This window comes from Onychostruthus taczanowskii, unplaced genomic scaffold (assembly GCF_017590055.1).
Source record: "Onychostruthus taczanowskii isolate IOZ18803 unplaced genomic scaffold, ASM1759005v1 scaffold38, whole genome shotgun sequence".
Lineage (NCBI taxonomy): Eukaryota > Metazoa > Chordata > Aves > Passeriformes > Passeridae > Onychostruthus > Onychostruthus taczanowskii.
Genome location: NW_024501237.1, coordinates 3,183,454 through 3,204,856, shown reverse-complemented (window position 1 = coordinate 3,204,856; position 21,403 = coordinate 3,183,454). Strand labels below are relative to the sequence as shown.

At 38.8% G+C, this 21,403-nt stretch overlaps 1 protein-coding gene across 3 annotated transcripts in view; it reads right to left on the bottom strand.

Annotated features, from left to right (window-relative positions):
* MAPK10 (mitogen-activated protein kinase 10) overlaps positions 1 to 21,403 on the bottom strand; it is an 89,323-nt gene that overhangs the window by 5,778 nt on the left and 62,142 nt on the right. For 2 of the 3 annotated variants that reach the window (XM_041412093.1, XM_041412094.1), the window contains 2 exons: positions 11,604 to 11,786; positions 9,306 to 9,430 (listed from right to left, as the gene is read on the bottom strand). In XM_041412093.1, coding sequence (XP_041268027.1) covers positions 9,306 to 9,430; positions 11,604 to 11,786 — 308 coding nt within the window. The remainder of the gene's footprint in view (positions 1 to 9,305; positions 9,431 to 11,603; positions 11,787 to 21,403) is intronic. The other variant, XM_041412095.1, reaches the window with a different exon arrangement.

Genomic DNA, 21,403 nt, shown 5'->3' with positions numbered 1-21,403 from the left:
GGAAAGAAACACAGCTGTTTAGTCAATTGTCTATTATACTGTAAATAATCAGGACTAATTACTTAATTAAAGATAATTTCTCCTCTCTCTTTGCAATCCATCCTGTACATGCAAAACCATCTGAAACACATTTGAATATTAAGGGAATTAACACTTCTGGAAGACAAATCTTTTTGTAGAAGAAATCAACATACTTCTCTGTTTTCCTTTCTTAAAAAGGAGGCATAGCTGCAGTTGAAATAAAACCCAGGTCAACAATGTCATTGTGCTTGTACTGAGCTCAGAAACTCCACACCCAAATTATTTGTAGCAGTGGAGAGGAACTGTCAGAATACCAAACAAATACCAGTCTTGATTAATTAGTAGTCACATTAACATATTAATTTTTAAGTTGCTCTTGACATTTGCTTCTATACAGACTTCCCAAGACTTTTAACTAAGTCTCCCTGCAACAGCTCCTAATCTAGATTCCAAATTACCAAATTTCTAATATATGTATTTTTAACTAACTTTACTTTGAACAGAAAGGGTTTTTTTTATTGTGTTTATTTTAGTTGATGAGAATGTCAGAGAAATGGCAGATCCTGGCATTCACTGAGACAAAGGCACATAGAGTTTCAGGAAGCCTGAACACCTGCTTTCATTGGGCAACTAAGCCATATGTTCATTGCATCTCCTGATGGTGGCTGCCAAATGCAGCAGCCAAGGAAGGCAGAAGACTCTCCCATCTTTCCTTCTACCAAGAAGCTCCAGCATCTGAGGTAAGAGTACCTAATGAACATGGAAACAAGATCCACAACACTTTTCTTGCTCAGATGTATTTCCTCTGACTTCCATCTTGGGCAATTGCCATTGTGTTCCCTTCAAAACATCCTCCTATTAAATGCATGTTTACCAAACTGTTTTCTTGAATCACTAAGAATTTAGAAATTTTCTCTCAGGACTCTAAGTCCATCACTCCTTTAAGCCATTTGCACACTACAAATACAACTGAAAAATAATAGCTCAGTGACATGATATGGACCAGGAAAATTACATGACAGCTGAACTGGACAAGACCACTGAAAAAAAGGGAAGTTTCCCCAGAGTGTCATTTATATCAGGGCTGGAAATAAGGGGATTAGGTGAAGTTATAGACTGTAAGTCTCATACCTGAGAAGTGCTGAGGAAACAAATCATGAATTAAAGTGAGTGCCAGGCCTAGCATGGGTACCTGAGGTTTTGTTATATCAGCAAGGTAAGACACAGCCCTGTAAGAGTCTGAGTCCCAGGCCAGTGCAGCTGTTCTCTTATTCAGCACCACCACCCTTGTCATTCATTTCCACTCAGTCCTGATGCCACCAAGATTGGCACAACCTCCGTGGGGATTCTGTGCTCCTGCTGACGGTGCTGTCAGAGCTGGATACTACAAGCGTACAGGTGATCCTACCACTGACCAGTAGGGTGTGATAGGTAAGCTCCACTCGTCCAGCTGAGCATGCTGGGCTCCTGCTCAGCTCCTCAGCCAGCCCTGGAGCATGCATTTCTTACTGGGAAAAGCAGAGAAAGCCAGCCAAGCCAAGCAAATTGGGGGGGTAGGGATTTACAGGAGCAACAAGGGAAGTGTTTGAACCACAGTGACTGAGCCACCTCTTCTCTCCCAGGTGCAAAGGGAACAGGCAAACCAAGTTGCACAAGAATGTCCTGAAAGTAGCTTTCTAAAAGCTTCAGGGAGAAGCCTACAAAAAGCATAGGTGGGGGTGAAATTGCTTCTACCAAGTATAAACACTCTTTCCATAGAAAAACTTGTATTTCTCCCCCAGACGGAAATAAGAGGATACATTCCCTCACTACTTTTATTCCCAAACACAAATTGCAGAATCAAAAGGAACAAGTCATCAGATGCACCTGCTCTCAATTCACACAACCACAGAATCTTTGGCTTATTTCTCTTCTAATTTATTTCAGCGACATCTTAAGCTGAGGTAATTGGCTAATAAGCAACAAGAAAATCAGCAGTAATCATTGCCTAGATTAACACACTCTGAAAACAAAGGCATTTTCCAGGGAGAGAGCCCAGAATAACCTCACTCATTACCAAGATCCTATTTTTTTTTTATGGAGTTAAACAAGGGAGAGCAACCAAACTGTCCTTCACACCCTGCAGGATGGCAGAAGCTGCACCTGCACAGCATTCTACTGCTCTGCCAGTGCTGACATTGCAGACTTTTTACTTGTGAGTTGCAGAGCCCACAGCTATGAGACACGGCTCTCGGTAGGCATGAGGGAGCCAAGGGTAACAAATATTCAGCAAGGCAGTAGCATGAATAAATCCCTGCTCTTCACAGAGGCAGGTCTGTAACCACTCTAAAGCCTGTGCAGAGCATAGTGAAATGGAGCTCTGCTGAGAGCCCAGGCCAGCACTTCACACTGGGAGAAGTGAAGATTTCCCATCAAAATTCCCTGAGTCCTCACCTTTTCATTGATTCAAGGCACAGAGATGAGCTGAGAATACAAAACTATTCTGAGAATTTATTTTCCCACAATTCTCATTAATTCATAGGAGAATCACAAAGCTTATCACACTGTTATCAATATATTGTAATCCCCTCCATGCTGACCACCGCTTTTCTACTAACTTGTATGTTTTGTGGCTTTTTTAAAAACCAGTTTCTAAAATTAGAGGGAGGATGGGAGTTTTTTAAAGATAATAAAAAAGTAGTGTCTCAGCAATGGAACAATCAGAGCAGCTGCCATACCCACGTCCTCCTGGGCACCTGATTTTAGTCTTGGTGCAAAGCTTTGCCTAAAATTGACTTTGCTACCTAAATCAAACATCTTAAAAAATTACTGAGTTCATAAGCATTAGCTTTCCATGTGGATGCAGCTGCAGTGTTATAGGCATTCTTATAAACCCTTCATACTGCACATGCCAACTGAGGGTTGCATAGTTTACTTTTTTCAGGTGTTTAAAAAAGGACTGGATGTGGCACTCAGTGCCATGGTTTAGTTGATAAAGTGGTGTTGCAGGTTGGACTTGATGATCTCCAAGATCTTTTCCAACCTAGTTGATTCTGCGATTCTGTAAGTCTCAGAAAAAGTACTGAGTTCAAGTAGCATCAAATCAAGGCAGGGTGTGGATCAATCCTATGGGTGGCAGCATCTAGCTTCAGTTTAAGGCAGCCATTTTCTCCCCAAAACAGATTGATTTGCAAGCAGTTGCATTGGCAACAATAACAAAGAATAGAATCTATTTTTGGATGCAGAAGCAAAAAATGAATTATATTTTTCTTGTAGATAGTAAAATACCCCCCTGTTGTTTCAATGTGTCTTGGCTTTTCCATTTTACAAGTTGATTTTCAAAATATTTTCCAATAAATGTAACATTCATCGGACATAATAAAAATTTCAAGAAAAACCCCAACAGAAAATATCCACATGGGTCTCTTTCTGAAAAAAAAATTTGGAAAATAAAAAAGGAAACCAAACAAACAAATAAGCAAAACCAATCAAAAAACAAACCCAAAAGCAAAATACACAAAAGACAAGGGGGGTTTATGTTGTCAGATAAACAGCAGGAGACTTCTGGATTTGTTAAATACAATTCTAATATTCAGAGAGGGGAGGCTTTTAGGCTTTTCACTAGAGAAAAAAACCCAAAACATACGTTGAAACCTATGTATTCTTGTTTTCCCAAAGCAACACAGGTTGGTTTGTATGCCACTGCTAGAAAGGAAAGGGAATGGTCTGGAGCTCACACTCGAGCAAATCCTGCCATCTCTGTCCCTGCCTCTGCAGAGCTATGCCAGCACAGTGGAGACCTTGGGATGAGCTGTTTTTAGAAAGCTTGGCAGAGCAAGCCCTGAGTCTGCATCTCTTCCCAGAATGGCAGGGTTGGGGGCAGTAGCTGTGGAGCAGCACAGTGAGGCAGTGATGGAATTAGCAAGATAATGCAGATAAAAGAGGGACTGGAGGATGCAAAAATTAATGGTGTGAGGTTAAACCTTTTGTTAAATAGCTTACATCCTCATAACAAGTGAATACAAAAATTCCTTGGTGCTTTGCAACCACCTAAATTGTGTTACTGGTATCATTCATACATTTATTTTTGCAGTGCAAGCCCAAGTACACCAGTGTGCTTGTCACCAGAGGTCTGGCATCTCTTTATCTACAAAGTGCTTGGGGTTTCATCCTGTATTGCCAAGGGATTCCCCAGTGGGCTAGGGATGATCTCAGCTGTGGATATAGAAGAAGAGGTGACTCTGGGCCTATTTGTTCCTTGGAGTTTATGCAGAGGCTTTTGGAAAAGTCCACACATTATGTGTATCAACGAAATTGTAGACTGAGCTATTTCTGAACAGCTGGACCATAAGGATGCCATGCAGCAGGAGTCAAGATTACTGGGCTACACACAGATGACTGAACAGCTTGAAGATACAACAAGCAAGCTGGAAAAAGATTAAGTTTGGTTCAAAAAAAGAAAAAGAAGAAAAGAAATGCCTCTTTCTTCTCTAACCACTCCTCCTCACTGACATTAACAAAGATTTTTGTAGAAGCCGTGTTCAGCTTCCGTAATCAATCAGCTATGAATGGATAGATGTTGTTGACTAGAGGAAGTATCTGTGCTTGTGCACAAAGCAGAGCTGCACACTTCTTTTGTGAGACAACAGATGCACACTATCAATCTCTGAGCAGAAAACCAAGCCCTGTAACTGAGTGCTAAAAAATGTGGCAGCTCATTGAAGACTTTCTATACAACATCTATACATGCAGAGCTGAGCAAGAGAAAAGAACAGCAGAAATGATGCACAACCTGACAGCCTTGCTTATGCCATCTAGTGAAGGTGACACCTTCTTTGAAGTGTGTTTGCCAAGGTCACTGAGCTCTCCAAAGTGCTTCTCCATCATAATGGATGTTTAGCAGTCACAGGTAAAAGAAGAGGTGGGTGATTTTTTTTTTTAATTCTGACAAACTGGTTTTAAAAATTGCATTTAACAGCTGGTCATAGATAGTTTACGTAGGGCTAAGACACTACAGCAGCAGTTTCTGTCCTGGACCTCAAACTGAGAACCATAAACCAAGTTTTTTTCATTAGCAACACTGGAAACAGCATCACATTAATAGAAGGTAACACACAGATTGGCATGCACAGAAAAATGAATGATAATTCACAACCCAGCCTCCTGTGGATAGTCTTAGATGCAGAAATACTCCAGTGAAACATAAATCCTATGGAAATCAAACCAGGAATGAAAGCTGTATGAATTACAGTGAATAAAACCCCACAAAATCTATCAATGCTGTAAAATATTGTCAAACATAGAGGAATGCTTGAAAGGAATATTTCTAACATCTGATCTTTCTGTTTCATAGAAATCTGTCTTCTAATGGATGGCACAAACCAGATAACAAACAATAGCTGCAGGTACAGGAAAGTTCAAGACAAATTTTGAAACCAATTTACAGAAACATCACATAATAATCTATAGCAAACTTTGCTACTGGATTTGTTCCCATGGAATGGAACGAGTTTTCCCAAGTAGGAATCAATATGACATCACACATACATTCAAAAGATTCCAAAATGGAATCCAATACGACATGAATGGTTTCTTTGAATATACCAATAGCAAAAGGAAGAACTTTACTGTGCTAAAGCAATGTGTAGGAATCAATTTTGTTCACAATTCGATCATTTGGGGATAAAACCCAGTGACCTGCACACAGGCATAAACATTAGAGCAGATATAAAAAGTTAAACGCTAGATTTGGGATTTATTCACAAATCATCTCAATGAAGGGTGAGAATGTAGAGCAGCTTCAAAAAAAAAAAAAAAAAGAGGCAGCTGGGTAATTGCAAACAGTCTCAAGCACAGCATTTTCAGACAGGAAAATAGAGAAGCTAATATGTCATCAGGGAGATACTGAGATTATCTACAATAAACAGGATAGTCTGCATGTAGAGGCAAGACATATTGGAAACCTCTTCTTTTCAGAAAATAGAACCAGAGCAATTGGAGGGAGAATAGGTATCGTGTGTGTCATTTATTCATATAATAGTCCAAATGCTGTTATATAGGTAAATATCCTAACATCAAAGTAATAAACATAATATTTGTTTAGAAGTGGATCTGAGACAGTTTCTGAAAAAAAAAAAAGACTTCCAAGAGAGTCTTGAACTAAAGAATAAAACAGAGAAGTAAGTTCTATAAGTTCCTATTCCAATTTTATGGTAGATTTCCTGCACAGTATTAGTAAATAATACTTTTGCCCTGTGAACTCTTGTTTCCCTGCATTTAAATTAGGTGTGGAGATTGACAACAGATTTCAACATCTGGGAATTCCACACAACCCAAGCCATACATGTTCTCCTGTTCATGTTTTGCATATTCTCCTATTTTTTGAAAACACATATTTTAGTTGTCATTGGCTGAATACAGAAATTATCTTAACTGTGATGCTATTCAAAATAATTTCAGAACAATGGTGTATGGTCTGGAGAACCTAACACTGTGACTTTTTAATCAGAGATACTGTGGCAAGCTGCATGTACTTAAAAGAACCTGGCAAGCTACCTATGTTGGACATAAGAATTTCCTGTAAATCCAAATCCACAGGTAAGCTCCAAAGCTGTGCAAGGCCTGTTTCTAGCTGTGAGTGTGATGCTGTTTCAGAGCTGTTGAGGGCTTTGGCTGTGGTTTGTTTCATGCAGAAGTTCTGTGGGAGAGCCACAGCAGTGTTTGAGTAACCTCCTGTGGCTGGTGAATAGCAAGTCTCACATCTAATAACAGCTCATCTTCCTCTCTGGGTCAGAGAATCACACTTGGCATTTGGGGCCACCCAGAAGAGTTTAATGCTGTGGTACATTGTGGGAGAAAGGGTATTGCATTCCCAGCACTTCCCATTTGTGCACAGTGTTTGCCCATTAGAACGAGACATAATAGTTTTATTGCCCCTACACAGTCTCTGAAAGACCATAAACGTATAATAGACTTATAAAAAGGGACTGCAACTGTCTCACCAGTCTGCTTTTTAACTGGGTAGGGCTGTTTTATCTGTTTCCCTCACACTGATAATGCTGTAAATCTGAGCAGACACAGAGGGTTGTTACCTCCAGGTTAAACTTTGACACCAAATTCTCTGCTTATTCCCTGAGCTGGCTTCAGTGCTCTGCATTGTCTACTCCAGCACATGCTGACATTTAACGATGCTGCAACAGCTCACTTCAAAATTCCTGTCACATTAAATGCTTTCAGTTACCTGTCCTCTCATGCTCCCGAATGAAATGGACACTGTACAACAGATGCCTGGCTGCTTTTGATGAATTAATTTACTGAGGAGAAGGAGGACTCTAACTAGACAGCAGAAGTTACCTAATTCCCCACTCCCCAGTACTATATTGGCTGAAAATGTCATCTTGTTTAATACCTCTCTATCCTGATTTCTGTTAGCCCTACTGTACAGGATTACTGATAGTGGGAGGAATCCTGTCTCATATCACAATATGGGAAGAGAACTTAAAAAAATCCCCAAACATCTCTTTAGCTACACGATGAAAGACTTCTGCATAAAATTGCTTATCAAGTATTACCAAAGAAAAAGAGTGCAATGAACATGGGCAGATGCAACACTCTGCAGGCTTCTAAATCCCAGTGTGGAAACCAGGAAAAATAGTGGGAAGTTAAGCATTACGCAAGTGACCAAGCTCAACTCTGTCACTAATTTTCCCATTGCTTTATTGTCAAGTTTCCTGGCTGCACATTTGCAAGGCACTCTGTGAAAAAGCAGGGTTGCCTCATGGAGTCTCACCATGTTGCAAATTCAACATTAACGAGCCACATGGCCATTTTTAGGCTTTGAAATGCCATTCAAATGCTACTTTCTTTGTTCAGTTGTACCCTTCTGTGGTTATAACTTCTGTGGTGTTGTTCAGTGTAGTCAAATTTACAGAGTCAGATTATTAAGTGAATAAGCAAAAGTATCTACCTCTCAAACAGCTAATTTGTTGGATGTTTTTAGATGTCTTCTAAATTCCAAGCCTGCTATAAATTTGGCAAGATCTAACAAAAATACATGAGATTAGTCATTTCCCCATTGCCCATGGCATTAGGAAATATTTGCTGAATTTGATCCTAACTCTTCTGCAACTAAGGGCAGATATTTCAGTGGATTACTTGCTGGAAAACACCCTTCTGAGCGAGAACAGAAAACCTCCAATACCTCACAAATAATTTTTTTTTTCTCCAGAAAATAATTAGTAAATGACTTATAGCTAACCACTGAAGGTGTGTCAGCATGAACAGATGGATATTTATAATTTAATAAACAGTTCATTATGAAAAGAAAGTCTTCCAGTTTAACTTCCTCTCTGAAAATGAGAGTGGCAAAATGAAGCCCTATGAAGTACTCCTAAATAACATCCTCTGAAAAAATCTCATGTGCTGGAAATTTGATGGGGGTTTTAATATTCAATTTATTTTTGAAGTTTACTGCACTTTCAAGAACACAGACTGAATTGGAGCATATCACTAAACAGCAGTGATTTAATTTTACAAGGTCTTCATTTCCTGTGGTGGCAAAATCAGATTTCTGAACCTGTTTTCATAGAGAGTATTACAGAGCACCTCTCTGAATTTATACCTGTACTCATCATACCTATGTCACTGAAGTGCTGACAGATTGCACTTATCCCTGTTAACAGCAGCCTCACCAAGGCTTACAGAGAGGCGTCTAGAGCATGACAGGATTATAAGAAAAAATCCATTTCTGTTTGCACACAGTGTACATGATAGTGTACATTGAGCAATAGCCCAGGAAAACACCTGAGCCCCTCCTTCATTTTATCTAAAAAATTATGTCCTGCTGGGATTTTTCTGAATTCTGACTTCAGGATTTTTTTTTTCAGAATCCTAACTATTTTTTTGCTTAACTCTCCTCCTCTCTACATATATCCTTGAACACGGACATAAAAAGTGATGTTTGCTGTCTTCCACAGAGGAAGGTTTGGAAAGAAGATAGTATCTTTTGCCAGATTGAGTTCTATAGCTAAAAAGGTGAGCTAGTGGATTCAAAATCCTTTCTAGAAGAAAGCAGAAAATGGCTTCATATGCTTGAAGTGGTTTTGTTCCTCCCATCTATTATCAGTTAATGTAATAAAAAGAGATATCCTGTCCCTACAGCTCTCATTTCACATCAATCCCCAGACCACACAGTCCCAGCATTGTTTCTTTCCAGCATGCTCATTATCGTGCTGCTGTAAAGCAGCAGGAATCCTGAATCCCATTTGTGCTTGGCATTCTGAAGCGGGGAGCGCTGCCTCACTTACCGCCTCCACCTCTGCTGGGTCGTACCAGACATTAATGTATGGATGCTGTAAGGCTTCATCTACTGATATCCTCTTGGCAGGATCAATGACCAGCATCTTTGATAAGAGGTCCCTGGCTTGGCTGGCTGGAACAAGGGAAGCAGAGAAACACAGCGTTAGTACAAAACAGCCTCTGGAAGAGGCTTGGTAGGGGTAGAAAAAGAGCAATGGCACAACCCTTTGAGAGATTGGTTGTGTGTGCACTTCTGCTCCCTTGCCTCCTCATAGCAAGAGCTCTTCAGTAATCATTTCAGGCCTGATTCATTAGAAAGGTGCCAAACTCAGGGCTGACACCATAAGCTCCCTAACAAGATTTAGTGACATTTTACATATGTGCAGATTCCACAAAGAGGGATGAATAATATCCCTAAGAAAAACATGCTTGATGTATCTGTGATTATTACCAGGATCAGAATACAAAAGTTCACATAAAGACATCTAAAATCATGACATTACTAAATCAAAGCCTGAAACTTACAGGCACTCTCAGACTGGCTCAGAAAAACATCCCCACTTCTCTGGATGTTTTAAAGTTTCTCTCCTAACCTGCTGTGAGGCATTAAACGTTTTAATGAGGCATAGAGATTAGGCTAATCTTAAGGCATCCCTTAAGGCATCTAGAAGCAATAATTTCAAATCTGTAGCCTTGGGGTATGGAAGTGTTTGAAACTGCTTGAGTCTTGTTTGTCCTGCATAATGAAATTTAAATCAGTGGGGCACATCATCCTGCACTATATATACATACATACATATGTATATATATATATATATATATATATATATATAAACATTGAATTTTACATTGCAGCATTGATTTATTTTACCTGATAATATATTCCATTGTCTATTGTCCATTGCCTATCAGACAAACAATGCCACAACAAAGGCACAAACTCAGCTTTATGTTACCCAAATGGATTTTTCCTAGTTGGAGTTTGTAAAAAATATAATACCATCTTAACCCACACGAAAAAATATAACAACATATATTTCTGTTATTATTATTATTAACTATGTAGTGTTCTAAGCTCTTGGATGGTCAAAATTATTTGCTGCGTAAGTGAAGAAGACAATGAAAGGAAAAAAGTTGCAAAGATATTATTAGGTATCTCATCATATATGGATGAGTATCTAATTAAACCATTAATATTACATTATATTTAGGCAGGGCATGGGATTCACAAGTAGGAGATCCTGAATGCACTGTTTCTTGTTTTGTGGCTATATTTTCAAAACTGGCATTCAGGATGCTCAAATGTATGTGCTTTCTGTATGCAAAAGATAACAGCACTGTTTGACAGTCATTTTTATTCATTAGCTGTGAATGCAGGAAAATTCCATTATTCAATTATGTTGTGGTAGGAGTATAAAATTCTGTGTATCCAAAAGCATCTGCCCAGACCTCTCCCTTTATTTCCAGAGCCAGGACAGCAGCTTGGCTATGAAGCAGTTGTTAACTGCAAGAAAATTCAGGGTTGTGTAATGACATGCAAATTGCAAGCAACTGAAAACCATTAAGTGCCAGTGTGGTGAGTGGCTCCAAGGACTGGAGTGGTGCAGAGCCAGCACACAGCTCAGGTCTGCAGGGGCTCCAGGGCTGCGTACTAAACACACAATAATCACTCTTTCCCACTGAAGGTCAATGCCCCATTCAAGTGAAAAAAATACTTCAATATATGATTAAAATCATGGCATTTTTTCTTCTACAGGGGGATATCTAATCACATTGTAAGTAAGTTAATTTTCTACTTCACATATCTTAAGTGACCCACAGGATTTTTCACAAGAAGAAATCCACCCCAGTGGATACTAAACCTCGGCTGCTTCATTTTGGCTGATGTTGATAACATATTTGAATTTTCTAGTAAAGGTAGAACTATGAGGCAGGCATTTGGCTGAACTGGTATTTTTCAACTAAAAAAACCCAGTGCAAGTACTGAGGTCTCCCAATGGAATTTCGATTGTTCTGTTTTGTTAAAAATTCAAGAATAAGAGTAAGGGAACACCTCAATTCCTTGAGGCACAGGATCATCACATGGAACACCATGAGAATATTCTCAGTGCATCAGTGATTATGTTCCCTTGGCTGCCCAAGCACCAGGATCTCCAAAAACCATTTCCAAAGCCTGCCTCTCAGCTGAGCAAAACCCATGCAGTCACTGGACTGCAACTAAGTGCATTAAATGGAGTGCAACTAGAGAGAAGAAAAATTGGAAAAATTCCACTGCAGATGTTGCATGTGAATCACATCAGACATACCTTTGAGTTTGTTGTGTTCTGAGTCCGCTGGGAAGAGAGAGTCTGGAAAAAGTTTGGGGAAAGTGAGGCCAGCATACTTGGGTCTGTTCTCAACGTAGTTCCGTACTGTTGGCTGCAGCTTCTTCATGAATTCTGGACAGGGTGTTCCCAGCTGCTCAATAACTTTATTCCACTGATCAATATCTGAACACCAATAGTTAAGGGAAACAAAATGCAAACCCCCATGTAGCCTCCTGACATTTCTGATTGTGTTCTCTGAGAGTCCTCAGAGATATTCAACTCCCTTCATAACATCTTTACAGTCACTATCTTTTCTTCTCTTCTCACTACTCCTGCAGGCCCAACAGCCTGCAAAGGGAAAAACTCTCACACAACTTCAGGATATTGTGCAGTTTTAAAACCATGACCACCACAGAACAACACACAGACTCTTCTCTTTGTGTCTACACTTGTTACCATTTTTTTTTATTTTTTAAACTCGAAATCCAGTGACTTGCACTCCAGTTTTTTTTTTTACATGCAGATAATGGTCACTATGTCAGCTTGGAAGAATGGTAATCTGCCTTCCTATTCAGTCTGTGGAGAAGGAAACCCAGCTGGCTTAAAGTTCTGTGCAGGACAAAAATCTTCTTCCACTCATCTGCTTTGCACTTTACTCTCTCCAGTAACTTCATTGATCCTAATTTTTCCAATACCAGCCAACCAGCAGCCCCTCAAAAACAATTTGTTTGATTTTATAAGAATGCACTGGGACTCATTTTCCATTGACAAATGATGCACAGATGTAGACAGATGTTTCTCCTCAACTGAGAAAGTGACAGCAACATTGCTAAACTGATACTAATGGCTAATGGGAAACAGGCTCTAACGCCTAAAAAAGAAAGTATATTACAGGCATTTTGTACTGAGCTTTTTATTTGTTGAGGTGTTGATATTTTAGTGTTCTTGTGCTAACATTTAGGCACCTGATGGGTGTTATGTAGCTCTTTCAGCCACGTTCACAACAAGCCTGACTGCGCCAACAAAAAAGCAAATTATCAGTAGCATCTCTACATCACACTAATTCACAGAGCTAAGAGCCTGATGACTACATGGGGAAAAACGAAGGAGGGTTACATGCAGCTGTGGGTACATTGATACTGAGAAATATGATGGAGTTTTGCTGAGAACACATTGGAAAGAAAAGGCTTTTAAAACACAAACATTCAAAGCATTTCAGCACAGAGATTTCTTTTTTTTAAAGTATACTTTTAAGTTATTATTTTAATCAGTATCATAAGTGTGGAGGAGTTTTCCAAATATTAAGACAGATAACACAAAAAAAATAGTCAAGCAAAAAGCAGTTCTTCGTTGCAGTAGCAATTTCAGATTTAAAAAAGTATTTTATTTTAGAGAAATGCAAACAGTCTTTTTACATATCTTGGAAAGTAAAGACAGACTAAATTTGGATTTACCTGAACTATCTTATTTGAACAAAAAAAAAAAAAAAAAAAGCTAATAATTCATTTAAAAATTGCAGGTTTACTAATCAAAGTGTTTAAAGGAATTAAAATAATTTAAACATGCTTTAGGAATTCTAAACCAGTGTTTTAAATTGTTTTATTTTCAGCTGAAAAAGGCTGCTTCAGTCTGGAAACATTTTTCTGAATACCTCTTATTTTTTAAACTAACATGAATATTTATGTAGAAAAACCCCTCCCACACACACCCCCTGTAGGTTGTATGTAGCTTATCTTGTGTTGTCCATGAAAAATAATTTTTTCTCAACAGAAAACTGAGAAATTGCAACAACAGTAAAGTTATCTAAGACTACAGCTGCTCAAAGAGTAGCCTGAATATTTCATTAGAAAATAAAGTGTTCTGACATTTTAAACTTCTGTCCAAGTCAAGACACCTCAGTGACTGGGAGCTGAACTGCTACAGGAGCAGGTCTCTGAGGAACTTGAGAATACAGAGTGTGTAAATGCTTTGCAGAGAAGAACAGAGAGTACAGAAATGAAGAGGTTGTTAGTTGTGCCAAAAGAAGCTAAATGGGTGAGAGAGCCAAGCTCTAAAATCATCACCTGTGCATGTTGAGTGAAGTGTTTGATAAACAGGCAGGGCCAAACACAGAACTTGCTTCAAAGAACCTGTACCCCTGTCCAGAGCAGGTGAACCATCTCCCAGGCATTTAGTGAAGCCAAAGAAAAACTGATCTTTGGGATCACAGAATTATGGGGGACTTGGACACACTGAGAGGGAAGATGTAGTAAGATGGCCTAGACATGAGCCATAAAGGAAAAGGGGTACAAGAAGTTCCCAGAATAGGGCCAACGTGATGGGAACCACTGTCAGTGGTGATGGAGAAGGGAGAAGGAAAATCCATGGACAACATATTAGCTCCCACTGCACACATTGCTTCTAAGATGACAGAAAGGCTCTCAGTAAGAAACAACACACAAGCAGACTACCACCCACGACTGGAGTCATCACTGCAAAAACCAGAGCCAAAGGCAAGGAACAGGCAGAGCCACCACGTCCTGCTCCTTGACTGGACTTGATTTGCAGGATAGCACTGGACCTCTTGCAGCCCTGCTCTTACCAAGAGCCAAAAGGTCAGGCTTTATGTCACAGACCTCAGGGACTGGTTTTGAGTAATGAATAATCTGAATGGGTAATTGTGCTTATTTACTGTATTTTTTGTGACTTATGTTGTTTGCATAGTGCCAAAACCCTTAAATAAAATACATTCATTTGCTCTTTAGATACATTTACATGTACACACACACACACACAAACTGACATGATGGAGCAGTCAAGACTGTTTTTGTCGTAATAACAGTAATAACAAAACCATGCTAAGTGAAAGTAGTTAGATAATGTTTTAGTCAGATGGATGCACACATTTTCTCTCTAGTAATGGTTCTCCCCTTACCTAGACTTTAAAAACACTGGATTATAGTCTGCTGATCCACCTCCATTTCACTGTAATGTTTTATGCAGTCAACACGTGTGATGCATCTGTGATACACCTGGTGATGAGAAATTGTACCTATCATGGTATGAGATTTAAAAAAAACATCTTGGAAAAAACCTGAGGTCTACACATCAAAGCAAAGAAACAGCTTTCTCTAGCTGCCAGTCAGCATTAGCTTCAGCAATTCTGCAGGAAACAAATGTTACTACAGGGCAGTCCTAATGTGAATCAAAATCTACAGTAGGTGACATGAATTGGTTAGAGATTGTAACTATTGATGTAATTGAAAAATGGTACAAAAAGTTACTAATCACATAACTCTGATGGAAGTTGGAAGTTTTCCAGAAAAAAAAAAAAAAAAAAAAAGGAAAAAATCCCTTAAAGAAGAAGAAAAAAAAGAGGACGCTGTTTTCCCCCTTGAAATTAAGCAAATGTTAGACAGACTGGCAGCTGGTAAAGAATTCCAAACCAAAGCTCTGTAAAATGATGGAATGTCTGCTTAAAAGCTATTTGAATCAGTTCAACCGTCCATTGCCTCAAGCAGGATCAAGGAAAATGTGTCAACTACTCATAATAGCATCTGTATGATTTAAGACAGAAGAAGGGGATCTAACCTGGATTTATTAGCTTGCCTCTGGCACTAACAATATGGCATTTGGTAGCATTAAGATGGCCACACAGTTACAGCAAACATTTAAGAAAATAGAGCAAAGATTTAAGAAAATAGATCAAATCATTAATATGGCCACACAGAGTTACAGCAAAGATTTAAGAAAATAGATCAAAAATTAGTATCTTCTGAATGAAGACTTATCACTGAGGCCTCAAGTTGCCTCAAGCTCACCCACCACCTTTTCTCTTTGCAGCTTTATACTCTGAAGGATAGCTCTCCTTTGCTTTCTAAATACTTGCTTATTTATTTGGAAATCAACACAAAGCTGAACTGCAGATTAAGTGACATATTTTTCTAAAGCAAAGGCATAAAAATTTCATGGGAAAATAATATTGTGAATTAACAATAAAGCATTTCTTTTGAAAAAATCAGATCTCACAGTAAAGGCATCTATTTAGATGCACAGGCTGAAAGTGTACCTGAATTTATTTTTTTCTGTGTGCATTGATGCAATATAGTTCAAAAGTGTGGATTAAAAACCAGTGTTTTCTTCATTCAGTTGTAAACCTTAGATAATTTAAATTCCTGAAAATTTCCATACAACTATAAGGAAATTGAGTTTGGCTATAAGAGAAAACTTATAATACTTCTATGTCTCGATAAGAAAATACTGAAAGCATTTCTACAGTGTACAAAATAGTAGCTTGCAATTAAAAAAAAAATTTAGATAACAAATTATTGTCTTCCTATCTAGCCTCAAGATCACAACAATTTTTCTTTTTCCTTCTCATTACATGTCTGTGTCACTCTCTTTTTTGGAGCAAATCACACTCTTTTTTGGAGCAAAAAAATGTATTTTGTTAAGTTCAACAGCAAGGTTTTGCAGGAGGAGTTACTGTTTGCCTTAGGATGTTTCAGTTGTGCTGCAACACAAATAACTTAATCTCTCATGTTTGTTCACCTGAAAGAGGAGCCTTCTTCTAAAATCCTCTTTGTGCAGTATCTATGGACTGTGATGTGGGAAACACGAGTAATTGTGCCAGAATGCCTGTTCATATAAGAACTGCTGGAATTGTGCTGGACAGTGGTGGTGCTGGTGGGAATCATGCTCCCATGCCTGGCACACTGAACTGCACTTGCTCCACCTGTCCAGCAGCACCTCCACACCATCTTTGCTGTACAGGAGCAGGATTTGCTCTTTCTGGATAAATGTGCTGCTTCCGGACATCATTAAAATTAGGACGTGTCAAATCTTGCTTTTCTTGAGGTAGGCACAACGAAAACAAAACAACATAGGATGTTCTGTTTGAAACAGGCAGACAGGGGAAGATCACCTCTTTTCAATCTCAAAATTTTGAGGGTACCACCTTGCTAATTGTATTCTCCTTAAATCTGCATATTCCACCAACAAAAACTAACTGCTGCACTTCAGGCAATTTTCTAATGCTCGTAACTTGCCAAATTTAGAATAATTACTATGAAGAGCTCTGCAGTTCCCTCCCCAACACCAAATTGTGGCAACAACTGCAAAGATGATAGGCCAATATTTTTTTTAATTTTTAATTGGACCTTTCTTTTTAAAATAAATCTGCTAAAAAAGACGCTAACCAGCTTCACTGTGGGAGACATCAGTGCCACATTCATATTTTTTTCCACAGCCCCACAATTTACACATTGATGCCAACGCAGTTTACAAAAAAAACCCACACAAAAGGAATTGAAAATGCTGCCATCTGACAAGACAGTAACTCTAAAGCATTTTCTGTTCCAAGGTGAACACTTTGAGAAGTATGTGGCATTTGTAAAAATTAGACTGCAACAGAAAATACTGTGCACTGTTCAGAATAATAATTGCTATTTATATGGAATAACAGAATGTGGTGATAACAGAAACTAACATGTAACACAAAAAAATGACTTAAGAAGATTACCACTGATCATTCAGGAGTTAGGAGATAGCAGTGTTCATTGTGCAGATGCCATCATTAACATTTTGGATGCCCATTTATGGCTCCTTAACAGAAATTTTCAAATACTATTTTTTGGCTGGTATTTCATTCAGTTGCTGCTTATCTGTGCTTACAGAGTAGCAAGAAAATCATAGAATCATAGAATGGTTTGGATTGGATGTTAGAGAACATCTCATCTCGTTCCAAGTCCCCTGCCATGGGTAGGGACATCTCTCACTAGGCCAGGTTTCTTAAAGCCCCATCCAACCTGGCTTTGAGCACTTTCAGGGATGGGGCACACTGCCGGCTGTTACACCACAAACATGTTACAGGTGTTTATAAAAGCCATCTAGGAGACAGCATAGGAAGTAGGATCTTAGTGATACAGCAGAATCCTAAAATGTTTCTGGTTTTACTGTCAGTGAAGTTGGTATGAGATCAGTTTGCTTCTGAATCTCAGGTGTACCTGCAACAACTTGGATAAGAAATCAAGAATAGACTCCTCAAGCCCAAAACATAGAAAACAGGTTCCTGGAAACTGTAGGGTTGTTCCTCTTCCAGAATCAGGAGAAAACAGAACCATTCTGTGTTTTGTGTAATTATTCAAAAGTTCCTTTTTCCCTTTACGAGTGCAGGGCAATTAACAGTTACTCAACTGCCCAGTGTTTAAAGAAAGACAAATTTTAGCCTCAAAGTTCAAGAATATTCAACAACATACACCATTCTATATATTCGTGTATCTATCAGTCTATATCTATATCTATTCTGAGCCACCTCCAGCAACCAACACTTCATTAATCTTTTGTATCAGTTCTTTCTCTACATTTCCTCTGACTTCCAAGGAGTGGAAGCTGTACACATCACTCAAAGGATGGAAAGTCAGCAAAGAGAAAAGGCTGAATAAGTAGAGACATAAAAAATCTTCATGAGAAAATACAATAAATATGCAATAGAGCAGTTGTCAAAATGTATGAACTGAGTTGTATTATTGGATAGGAGCAAGTGTTTTCCTTGTATCTGCATACAGATGGCAGGTTTTCCAAGATAAAATTATAAACTGTTAGCACACTGTCAAAGTTCAAACAATTTGTGTTTAGTACAAACATTTCTAAAAGAGTTACATTGCTGCATTGAAAATAATTAAGTAGGCAATGGATAAACTTTCATCCATTTAATAGTTCTGGGAGTGGATTTTTGCAGCCTGGGCACTCATTTTTTGGTGGGTTATCCACAAACAGCACTGTTTCCATGGAACCACTGTAATAATTCAGCATTGTTGCTCACAGAAAAACCACACCAAAAAAAATACATTTCAAATAGAGTATCATTCTCATCTCAGATTTAAAGAAGAATTAATTTATTGTGCAAGTACACAAAGCTGCTTTTCCTAAGGAGTTTATGATTTCTAACTGCCAGTGATACCCTGAAAATCACAAAATGCTGTTTTGCTTACTGTTGTAACCACTAAATCCGTACTTGTTTTAACAGGTAAGACCAGAGTAGACTTCTGTGCAAAATTTCTGCAGGCTCTATATCTTTTTCCATAAGCTCAGATTTCCTGACAAAGGAAAGGTACAAAAAATTTGTTCTTAGAAGGCTTTCTGGAACAGTTTCCAATAACCTGTTCTCTTATGTTTTCAGAACAGTCCCTGCATCTTCTGCATAAAGCAGAGAAAGCTTTAGGGCAGTTATTGAGATCTTCTGTGATGCCTGAGAAAATAATTTTGCCACTAATCCTAGAAAGTACAAACCCATCTTTTAAAAAAAGATTATGGCCTGTGCTATAATGACTTGTGTACAGATACTGCTGGACTTTATAGATCATTCTGACTCATTACAGCAGCATTTGTTTATGGAACCCAGACAAAATTATTAGGCAAAATATGTATATTGAAAAGTATTTTCAGAAACTACAGTAATATTTCTGCTCTACATGTCACCAGCAATGCAGATCAATTTGATGTGAAGTTTGTAAGTAAATTAACTCTATGCCTGGAAGGAATCTACTGAAAGTGAAATTATTGTTTCAGAACATGAGTCTTGAAAAATACAGTTTTGTTTTTGTTGAAATGAAATGGCCAGAAGTGTGGACTTAAAAAAAAAGAGGTCCTTCAAGGGTATTGATGGCTTACATGTATTTCTGTCTATTTTCTTCATCTCACACTGGTCATGTTCTTCAATTTTCGAGCACTGAGTCTCAGCTTGAGGTCTGAAGGAGTGTTTTAACTCTGAGAATCTTTAATGGTCTTGGTTATCTTCTGAAATTCAGCTATGCTTCCTGAGCTCAAAAAGGCCCCGTTTATCTCCTGAATTCCACAATATGGCTTTGAAGCTCTGCCCAACATTTTTTCAGCAGCTCAGCTCAAGTATAAGCTCATCAAATCTGTTGATGGCTGGAGAACTTCCTCTACAAACACATCTGCTGCTGCACCTGGCACTGGCTGAAGATTTCAAGAGCTCTGATGTGACTGATGCCTAACAACTTCAGGGAGAAATTTCATATAGACATAGAATGTTTAGGTTGGAAAAGACCTCTAGGATCAAGCCCAGCTGTTAACCCAGCACTGACAAGGACACTACTAAAGTCCACTGAAGGCTGCCAGGGTTGCAGCGATCCTGTGTAGCCATTATATTTTATGAAAAATCCTTTGCTAGGATTTTTTCTCCTGAGAAGCTGAGGAGCCTCAGGAAAGAAATGCAAACAATAACTATCTGCTGCTGTGGAATGCAACAGGGGCAGCTGTGACTGGGGCATGTTGGTTGTTTCTAATTAATGGCCAATCACAGTCAGCTGGCTTGGACTCCCTAGGAGTCAGGAGGCTTTGTTATTCATTCCATTCCTGTTCTTTCTAGCCTTCAGATGAATCCTTTTCTCTCTATTCTTTTAGTATAGTTTTAATATAGCATTTTAATATAATATATATCGTAATATAATAAATCAGCCTTCTGAAACATGGAGTCAAGATTCAGATCACTTCACTCGTCCCAGGAGCTCCTGTCGGTTCAACCATAACCCTGCACTGGTGGAGTTTGCACTGCTGAGGGATATGGGTCAGGTGAAGAGTAAAGTCAGGACCCCAAATTTTTGGAAAGCAAAGTTCCAGCTGTTCAAGGAGTCTTGAACAATAGGGCCCTGTGGGAAACTGCCCTCAGGGACAAGGGAGCAGAACAGGACACTTCCACAGAGCACAAGAGCCAGCAATCCCCTTATACTCCAATCCCTACAACATGCATGGCACGATTGCAGCTGTAGAATAAGGCAGAATAAGGCTGCATAAGCTTGTGCAGATATTTACTAAGAGCAGCTGACATCACATCTCTCTACTGAATATATACTTGGCTCCCTGAGCTTGTCCAGCTACCGGAATCAAAGGCACATTCATCCTTGTCTGCCCAAAGTGCCTGCAGCAGCCAAAAAAAAAAGTGTAACTATACTTTCACAGCTCACCAAAGGACTAAGGCACCTTCTTCACTCCTCCAGATCATCCATGCAGCAAGGAGAAAAGGTTAACAGTCTCCCTCACAAAATCTTGAGAAGAACACGTGGAACAAGAGTCAGACTCAGGTACAGCCAGCTTATCCCATTATTCCTGAGGCAACACAACACACCATGTCCTTGCTCGAGGCACAATTAGGTGCAAGCTTCATGCTGATTGCTTTTTGAAAGCAGAACTACTGCTGTCAACATTGAAATGAAGTTTTCATACGAAATTAAAAAATAAAAAGGAAAAAAGAAAAAGCTATAGCAGACAAATTAAGTGCATCACATGCATACATGAAAATTGATGGAGAAATAGTAAAATTTGAGGAACAATAAAGACCACGAGGATTTTGGACACAGCCGATCATTCTTCCCAACTGTGAGTTTAAAAGAGAATAGAGGTGGATTCAGTTTCACCCCAGTGACTTCAGTGAATTCAGATGAATTCAGAATTACAGGAGTAGGACAAAGCAGCCGCCTAGCTAAGCACTCCACTCTGCACTTACTCAGAGGTATTTTCTGCTTTTCTGCTTCAGAATTTTGCTACTTAAATTTTTAAAGTTAGCTGAATGGACTATTTAGTTGTGTAAACAGTAACAGCATTAAATGACCTACACTCTTTAACCACTGGAAAATGGCAAATAATAAATTTTGCAGTCAAATATATGACTGACAGTGCACTTCTCACAAATATTCAATCTTTTAGCTTCAAAACTGCTTTTCATGGTTATTTATGCATAAAAACTGACGCAAATTAGTATTAAATACTCTTCAAATCACAGTGTGGATGCGAAATGAAAC